We start from the raw sequence: 9,713 nt of genomic DNA, 5'->3' as shown, positions 1-9,713 counted from the left end.
AAAAACATGTACTTGTGGTCAGTAATTACATGTTTCCCGTTTATAGTTTTCCAGATATATCTAAGGTCGTCGTGCGTCAGGGACTGACTAACTGTAGGAAATATCACTTTGCTGAGCTGTGGCTGTCCGCCGCAACAACAAAGCCCTTTGCAGAGGCAGTGGCCTCACAGGCTGGTTAATGTTTTCTCAGATTGCTGCAGATAGTGACGGGAGAATCGTTTCCTGCACTTCCACCCAAAGATCGAGCCTCAATGACTCACTGTTGCCATATAAACCAAAGCATGACCATAAAACACTGAGCTTCTTTTAAACAGAGGACTGGTCACCAGAAAAGTCACCTTTCACAGAGGAATAGATTTAAACTCCGAAAATAGAAAGACTTCATTTTAATCAGATCATGTGTAAAAGTCTACACTGAAGGAATCAATGGCAATTTTAATAACTCACCTTGTTTGTATACTTTTTGACGAGCAGTGATTGATTCTAGGGGGGTTTTTTCTGCTTGCAGTGCCCCCTGGTGGCCTCAGGGAGAAATAACCCGAAAGGATTACAACACATATCCATTTTCCTGCTTGTAAACCAACCTTGATAGCAAAAGGTAAGCTTGAAGCTTGATATATTCCAAATCAGTGTTATTTGCTTAATATTTCACTGGTTATAGTTAAGAGAAGATGAACAGTAAACTTGCATAAAAAGAAAAAATGTGGTCTTACCTGACCAGAATACATTCTGCCGCGTGTTTGTTGCATTCCCATCATGGTTTGTGGTAAACTACAAGCTGGACTTCTTCCTGGCACTCTCCCATGGAGTTTAGGTTTCTGTAGTTCACGTCCAACACTTATGCTGTTCATAGATTCGTCCACCAGAGCTGTGTTTTGTTGCAGCGCCGTCATACGTTTTCCATTTTAAAAGACGAGCTGCTCTGTTAAACGTTCACAGTATTGTATGAAAGTGTAACATGGCTCTGAACATCTCCACAACCTCATTCCTGACCCGCCTGCTGCGTTCCCAATGTATTACATTGGGTCGCCACAAAACAGACGGATTACAATGAGATTAAATTACGCTCTCTGTCTACTAATTAGGTGACCTCCGAGGTAATTGATGACACTGGTTTTTATTTAAGGGAATCGCAATAAATAAATCTGAATTCAAATGGGCAGAATTTTCAGATATTTGCATCTTTTCTTTTCTGCTTCACGGCCAAGCCTTACTTCGTCTTGGTTAAACTAATATTTTGATAAAACACACTCATTTCCATGGATGACAAAATATAAACAAATCACAGATTTTATTTGTCCAACCTAAAGCAACATATTTTATTCCTGAAATTAGTTTTGACCTACATTTTCTGGGGCAGAATTACTCTGAAGAGTAACTTAACATTGATTAAGTTGGTTTGTTTTTGAATACATCAAGTCATTTTGATGACCTGTATTTATTTGTGTGTGGAATCATTTTGTTATTTTCGTGTTTCAGTTATCAAGAAAACAATATGTGGTTCAGCTGAATGAGTTTAAAGGTCATTAGAACCCGAAAACATGGGGTCACTTTGAAACTAATCGTAAATGTGTCAACTGTGGACTTATGGACACAATTGGGTCAGCAACTTCACCACATGAACTCCGAACTCCAGCAGAAATGATTTAGTAGTTTCTCTAGATTCAACAAAACACGAAACTTGTAAAAACCACTGCAGTCTGAACACTACTCGGCATGTTGACGAGCATTTGTTCTGACCTGCTGCAGACATGATTCATAGCCAGACGCACGCCTCTTGCATCACTCCTGTGGAAGGTTTGCCCACAAAGGCCTCCGGTTCATTAAGGTTTGATAAGATTAGTAATTATGTTTTACAAAAAAACGCCCGAGATTTGCAAAATTTGCGACGAAGGTGAATAGTTTCAGGTGCAACTCGGTGTGGGCTTTTCCAAAGGGACGCTAATCCTTAAGTGTAATCTTCTAATGATTCACGCTGCGCACCTTAAAAATAAAAAAAACAGAGGAGACTCCTCTTACTTACTCAACTCAGTTTATTTACAGCATGTTTGAAGAGCCATGTAAGCAAATGTACTCAAATCATTGACAGAATTGCTTCTTCTCTTTTTTTTTTTTTCCAGTACACACGGGGAGCTGGTTTATCAGTTTGATCTCAAATTATTTCCATCTAGCTGCTCCGACCACTTCCTGCCATAAACTCCTATTGGAAAACAATAAATTAAAGATTTATGGCCATCCTTTAGGGTTTAAGCTAGAGAAAACATAGCAGTTAGTAACTGGATGACAAATCTAAGCAACAACTAGAGGACAATAACCCTCCTCCCAAACCCCAACAAAAATTTATTTTACAACATGTTAAGTCCTAACCCAGTTACTGAGGCAATAGTCTGTTGAGACACAATCTGACCACAGAAATCATCATTCAGCCTCCCACACTAGATGCTGACAGCTTTCTTCCATCCAACACAAAATCCTGTAGGAATTGAGGAAATGTTCTATTTTGTAACATCACCTTTCTTTCTGCCACCAAACTGACCTTATTCCCCCCTCTGGAGTCAAGTAAATGCACTTGCATAATCATTACATCATTACAGACAGTTCGAACATAAGCGTGACTGACTCAAAAGAAAGAAAATGAACACCCATATGAACCAGTTCATGTTGCTCCGATCAGCTTGGGTCTGACGAATGCCTTTATTTATTGTTCTTAAAAATCAAAGATGGACAGGCAGCTAAAGCAAGTCATTTTCAACACTTCTAAACCTTCTTTATTTACCGACTGAGATGATTCTAGACGTTTTGGGAAATGACTAAGCATGTAAATGTACTCTGCTCACCCTCCCCAAAGGGTCCAAAAATATTCCTGACACAAAAAGAAAACAACAAAAAAAAAAGTGGCCTCTGGTTCTGTACTAACTTCCTTTCATTATCCAGCTTTTGCAGATGTTCAAATACCTGGTTTGATCACAGAAACGTGTAATTGCATGGAGATAAAAATGATAAATGCGCATGCAGATGACGTTTTATGTTCCAGAATAAAACAAATATAGCAAAATATGTAAGTCATAACGTGAACTATACTGCATTGAAGGACGATTTGTCTCACTTAGCTGGAAGAATGTGAGAATAATTTACTGCAGGAATTTTGAACACTAATTTTTTGTGTTATTTTTTTTTAGTTTTACCAAATGAAACTCAAATCTTTTATTAACCTCAAAATCCTCTTGCTTTTCAGGACATAAAATTCAGATTCACTCATTCCACTAGTCTTAGATGGAAAACAAATACTTTTCATCTGCTGCTTGGACAAAACAAACAAAAAAAAAGACAAAGATGTGTTGACAAATGATGGGTTTGTTAAAAGAAAAAAACTTTAATGAATGAATATTTTGCAAACGTACCAGTCTGTGACTAGCTCAGGACAACATATCGCATGTACTTTAGGACATGGGGAGGGTGTTGATGGTTGTCCATGCATTTAAATAGCAACACGGGGAAAAAAAGAAAACAAAATCAAAAGGCTAACACACACTTAACGCGTCTTAAGAGAGGAAAATAAGTCACCCAAGGGTCTGCAGCAGTAATTCTCATCATTTCTTTCAAATATATTTGGACTTATTCCTTGTTTTTGTTTGTTTTGTTTTTTCTATGTGTCCGTTAAATTCAAAGGTTGACAGTATAGGAGTACATTTTGAGGATCACATTCAGACGCCTCTTCTCGGTTCCTCTATACTTCAGTGTTGCTCGCGTAGAGCCTGGTCCATGTTCGGGCTGCGGGAGGGGAGAGGAAGGAAGGGAGAGAAACAGGAAGCTTGTGATGTCGAGCAAGGTGGTGAAACGATTGTTGAACCGATCTGGATCATCTGTAAGTCCTTCAGAATAACGAGAATCATTCATAGAAAGACTTAAGACTGTAAAGTTGTTTTCTCTGTGATCCAGCAGGGACTGGACTGCTACACTCTTGACTTCAAATTAAAGCGAAGCTCTTCTGAGAGAATAAAAATCTATTTAATCTTGAAACAGTTTTACTCCGCGTCGAAACGGAGCGAAGTTAATCTGCGCTCATGCTGTTCGGCTCAGCCGACCTTCGGTAGCTCCTCTGCTGGAGCTCATAAAAATAACCTCCGAGATAAGATCGTAAGATTTAACAGCGCAGATGTGGCTCACTGACATTTTTAAGGAAGCGAAACTCATGACGGAGCAGAGCTTCGGTAATAAACTATAATAAATGACAAAACACCATAAGAAAAAAAGCTAGGAGCAAGCAAATTGAGTATTTTTCAGATACATTTGTGCATAAAATGCTGTGTTAAGGTTTTATTATAAAATAAAATACAGATGCTCTGATCAGGACTTTCCGGGTTTTGTTTTGCTGATATCATCAATGACCACTCCTGTAATATTTAATGAGATGATAGATTTTTGACAAAAACAACAGTTTTCCTGTAAATACTATGTAGTTGCTTAATGATCTCACTTCTCAAACCTTTTCATGCTGATTTAAAACAAATATGACCAAATATATCAGAAACATAAAGAGCATAAATGCCTAGTATTTATATAGTCAGGTTTGACTTTTTTTTGCAGTCCGTTGTAACAAGAATATTGTGAGATTGTGATAGATTTGCAATATATACCGACCTTTTTTTTAAGGTAGAAGTTGTCTAATCACTTTCTGGGATTCTGCCAACAGGAGTTTCTTAAAATAAAATCCTCAATCTAAAATGAGGTTAGACAAGTCGTCTCTCTGGCATGTTTCCAGCTGTTTAACTTCCAGATGCACATCTGACTAATTAGCACGGTGTCTGTGGTAATTTGCAGCCATGTCAATCATCTAAAATAAAAAAAGAATCTAAACTTTTTGACAATTGTCAAAAACTTGTTCAGAAAAGTTTTCTATCATATTGTAGAAAAACTCCTTTAAAATAGCACATAAAGTGAATAAATAAAAGCCGTTTTATGTTCATTTTCCTTCAAGGGGTTGGACTCATGACGGCACTGAGAGTTATTTATATCTATTTTTTAGCTTAATCACATAATATTGAAATTTTATTTTCTATTCATATTTTAGAGAGCTGTGTTTTTTCAGTTTTAATTTGTGCTTTGCAGTCAAAGTTTTTATAAAAAGAGGCCAATTTGCTTTTTCTGAGACTTTGACGCCAGACGACTCCCACGTTTTGATCAATAACCACATTATTGAACTGCATGTGCACTGATGCACTTTAGGGTTTAATTAAAAAACAAAACAACAACTGACAAACTGAGGTATGAGTAAGAAGAATTTCTTCATTTTATGTTGTATTCAAAATGGCTGCCTCTGTAAAACATGCAGCACATTTTTATTCTTAAAAATAAAAAGTCTGATGGATCCATCTGTACATATAGTCGAGTGGCTGCAGGCTATTTGCATTTTCTGCCTCCAAACAACTCACAACATCCATCCATCATCTACACTCGCTTATCCTAACAAGGTTAGCCTAGCGCTAGTGTTAGTGGGAGAGAGGCAGGTACACCCTGGAGGATTCAGGAATTTCTTTCACCTCTCCGTCTGTTGTCTGTGTTTTCCGTCTGATTATGTTAATGCTGTCCCTCCTACGAAGCCGCAGGCAGAGTCAACACTGGTTAGCGATTCTTCTGGAGCCTGTAAAACTATCGCCGAGCTTTGGCTGTGGGTGGAATTTCAAAGATCTGGAATTCAGCTAATATTTCCAGCCATCTGTCAAAGTATTTCTCCAACTGCGACGCGGCGACAACCTGAAGGAGCTGCAATGCGGTTTGCCTGCTCTCGTTCCCTTGTTTTCACATCAAATCGAGTCAAAACAGATAAATCTTACACCGACCTGTCTCGATGGCATGGCTTTCGTTTTTCTTCCACTGCTCTGCGACGTCGTTTGCCAGGGGGTCGTCTGGGTTGGGAGCGCTTAATAATGCCTGGATAGATAGCAACACTGTGCGGATCTGCAGGGCTGGGGACCACTTGTCTGTTGGAAGTGTGGAAAAGATGCAAAACAGAGAACTATTGATAGTGATGCAAAATATGCAAAACAGAGAAACGGCCGACGATTACAACAATAACAACACGGATCCACTGGAGAGCAGAAGCTGAGCGAAATTATTCCAATAGCAGGGAGAAGCAATGAATCAAAATGATGCATTTCAATGCAAAACAGAAAAGATGCAACATGTTTTTTTGCAGCAGCGGTACATGTACCCATTTACATTCAAAACTTTACAAACAATTCAAACTATTATAACTACTTCAGTACACCAGCTATATATGGTTGTGCAATTCACCCAATAAAAAGCTAATAAATTAAATTAAGTAATATTTTCAAAAGTATTAATATTTATTGATGCTCTCATGAAACAGGTTGAATAAAATAGATCAAACAAGCTTATTTATTATTATCCCAATAAAGCTAAGCTGCATTTAGAATCAATTAAACACAGGTACACTAATAAGTGACTTCTGTATTCCGATTAATTCAATCCTATAAATAAATGCTCCACTTTTGAGACTTGTTTACAAAAAAGTTATTTTGAACCCATGTATCAAATTCCGTAAACTTCATAAAATCCTATTGAAATACATTTTAAGTCCCATTTCCAAAAATGTAGAAAGCTCATCAGGTGTGCACACTGAAAGGCTGTAATAATTATTTTACACCTCTCCATGCTGTTTTAAATAACATAAAATTAAAATGGATGTTTCTCGTTAAGCTTTTAAATTCTATTTTACCTTGACGCAGAGAAACTAAATTAAAAAAAGTTTCGCTTCCCAATTAAACTGGATTATTTGTTGCTTAAATTAAAGGTTCTGTTTTATGTGTAAATGTTGACATTAATCTTAAGAGTTCAAACACACAGATTGTCAGTATTCTTTCAGACAAATACTGTAAACACAAAATAGCCTATTATTTAAAAAAGCAAAGGATATTTTTTTTATCAAAACTAATAACTTTAGACTGACAGGTAGAAATTAGTTTGGTTTTTTTTAAGTAAAAGCTAAATGAAAAACATTTTAATGTTTAAGATGTAAACTCAGATTGCAGTGAAACGTTTTTTTTTTTTAAATATATATATATATATATACCTTGAGCTAATTTGAAGGAAAAGGAAATGAGAAACTTTCTCACCTTTCAAAATGTCTAAACATATTCTTCCCAGTTTGTCGACGTTGGGGTGATAGATTTTGGTCATGAATCGCACTTTGGGAGCTGCCATGGGATACTCTTCTGGAAGAAATAGTTCAAGTTTAAACGTGCCTCCCTCGAACGGCGAGTCCTGAGGCCCTGCGATGACCACATGGAAGTAGCGTGCGTTCCCCTCGTCGGGCGTAGCTGTGATCCCCGGGACGGGCTCTGCCATCAACCGCTGTGTCTCCTGCGTGTGATCGGGAAGACAACATGCATGCTTGTTGACTTTTATTAAAACAAACATGCAAGTGTGTTTCTTTCAAGTAGGCGACAGATGACAGAGTCTGCCTTCAACCGCATATATAAGGACTGCATTCCAGGAGTTCGGCGTGGAAACAACACGACTAATCACTAACTGATAGCTAATTTTACTAACAGGCGTACTTCTCTTTACCTTAAGAGTTTAAATTCTTGCATTCATCCATCTCCATTTTCTGTTACTCAGCTCTCTTCTCTTGTTTAATCTGTATTTGGCTGCAAATCAAAAAGCGCCCACAGCAGTGTTTGGCTTTGCGACTAGAACTGTGACGTTAAGGGCAGACAGAGACTCATTAAATCACCCTGAAATTAATATTAGGAGCTGCTGCTGCTAAACCACAGAAATAATGGGTGTAGGCTGGAAAATAATATGCAAACACCGCGCTCTTGATGGTTTCACTTAGCAGTAGCACTTGTTCTAAAAAAAAAATACAAATAACTCTTAGATCTTATATTTGGCTACCAAAGTTTTGATAAATAGGCAGCCTTTTTCACAAACTAATTTCATAATGCACTCTAGATACCCAAAAATCCATTTTTATTATTTCAGAAACCAAAAAAAAGGACAGATTTTTATGACTGACCAATCAGGTGCAGACTTAAGTACCATCAGATGGGAGGAAACCGATTATATCTGACTCAAACAAACGCCTCTGTTGTAAAGGTGAAAGAAGAAAAATGCGGAACGACAAAAAAGACAGAAACCTGGAAGTGGTTTCACTTTGTCAACTTGACGGAGCAGGCAGAGAAAACCTGCCAAACCTGAGGCTCGGCGTGGCGGAAAAGGCTGATCGCGCTCACTGCCGGTGTTGTGCCGAAAAAAGCGCCCTTGCTGACTGAAACACATTCTTAAAGGAAGCGGATATTAATGAGGCTGTCTGTTTATACATTTGATAAGCTCACTAAATACAGACGTGAGAAAAGCCAACTTTCGTTAAATTGTTAATGCGCATAATGAACACTGAAATGCGCTTCCTGTGAGGGAGGGGGATCTTGAAAAGACAGGGGTGTTTTTTTTCGGCAAAACACAGGACCAGGCCCAAAAGGAGGCTCCGGTGCGGCAAAGGGAGGAAACCGCAGAGCAACTGGACTCACAATACACCATTTTCTTTTGGTTTGCTCAATGACGCAGAAGCAACGCCAGTACATTTTCTCAAATCAAGACAATTTCAACACTTCAGGACCGCATAAGGGCAGAGTTTCACAGAAACCGCCAGGCATGTGTAGAAAACCAGAGGGGCTACAGCTGCTAGCCTAGCTTGAACAGCGAATTCATTCATATGACCACTGGGACGAATTACAACGACTGGCTCGTTGGTGGGATTAATTAGATAAGAAATAAACAACAAGTCAAATTCTTCCGAGTTTAAGCACAAGCAGACAATAACGGAGTAAACGGAAGTGTCAAACAAAACAGTTGCAGTGAAGCGAGTTAGCTCGACAGCTAGCAAGGCTATGCTAACGCGAGCCTACAAGCGATATAGTGTCAATTTATTTCACCAAATAATAACCGAGCGATTCCCAGAAAACTCCCACGGTGTCTTATATACGTGCGCACACACTAGTCGTTGTCAGGTGTACCTTTATAATCCTACGAGGCAAACCGGCCATCTTGTGTTAGCAGTTATATTTGTAGCCGCTGACTCGCCCTGTCTTCAGGTTGGATTGAGCGAAGTGCCGGGGCGGGGACTGATAACTCACTCCTCCGGTACATTCAGATGATGACCTAACGACGTGCGGAGCCAGCAGCATAGCTACACTTTTTTTAAAAAAAGTTCACATAGATTAATTAAATTAGAGTATTATTTAAAAGATATTTTAGGTCAGTGACTCTTTCACTGGGTGAAGCACATTATAGAGACTAATGTTTTCCAGCCTTTTTTATTCTGCAATTAGGATTTTCCACTCGGAGCTATGAAAACACATTTGAGATTAGAATATATCAGGTCAATAAATTAATCATCTTAGTACACGCATTAAAGGTTATTTTTCAAAAGGTTCTTTTGACCAGATAAATTCATGTGAATGCATATTCTAATCTACTGAAGAGAACTTTGACTGGGCCATTCCAACATATGTGCAGTGGCTCCCAAATTCAGTCACCCAGAGCTTATATTTAAATCAGGGGTGTCAAACTCCAGTCCTCAAGGGCCGCTGTCTTGCAACTTTTAGATGTGCCTCTGCTGCACCACACCTGAATAGAATAACTTGTATGATTATTAGCAAGGATCTGGAGAACTGATCTACACAAGGAGGTAA

General features: G+C 38.5%; 1 protein-coding gene across 1 annotated transcript; it reads right to left on the bottom strand.

Annotated features, from left to right (window-relative positions):
• Window positions 1-2,015: 2,015 nt before the first annotated feature.
• On the bottom strand, window positions 2,016-9,191 carry ube2nb (ubiquitin-conjugating enzyme E2Nb). The gene is made up of 4 exons (XM_028044351.1): window positions 9,036-9,191; window positions 7,137-7,383; window positions 5,841-5,981; window positions 2,016-3,771 (listed from the first exon to the last, which is right to left on the bottom strand). Exons 1-4 carry the CDS (start codon window positions 9,063-9,065, stop codon window positions 3,728-3,730), a joined length of 462 nt encoding a protein of 153 aa, XP_027900152.1. The 5' UTR covers window positions 9,066-9,191; the 3' UTR covers window positions 2,016-3,727.
• Between the last annotated feature and the right edge of the window lie 522 nt (window positions 9,192-9,713).

The sequence above is a fragment of the Xiphophorus couchianus genome, chromosome 17 (assembly GCF_001444195.1).
Source record: "Xiphophorus couchianus chromosome 17, X_couchianus-1.0, whole genome shotgun sequence".
NCBI lineage: Eukaryota > Metazoa > Chordata > Actinopteri > Cyprinodontiformes > Poeciliidae > Xiphophorus > Xiphophorus couchianus.
Note: the sequence above shows the minus strand (reverse complement) of the source record. Positions and strands in the feature narration are given on the sequence as shown.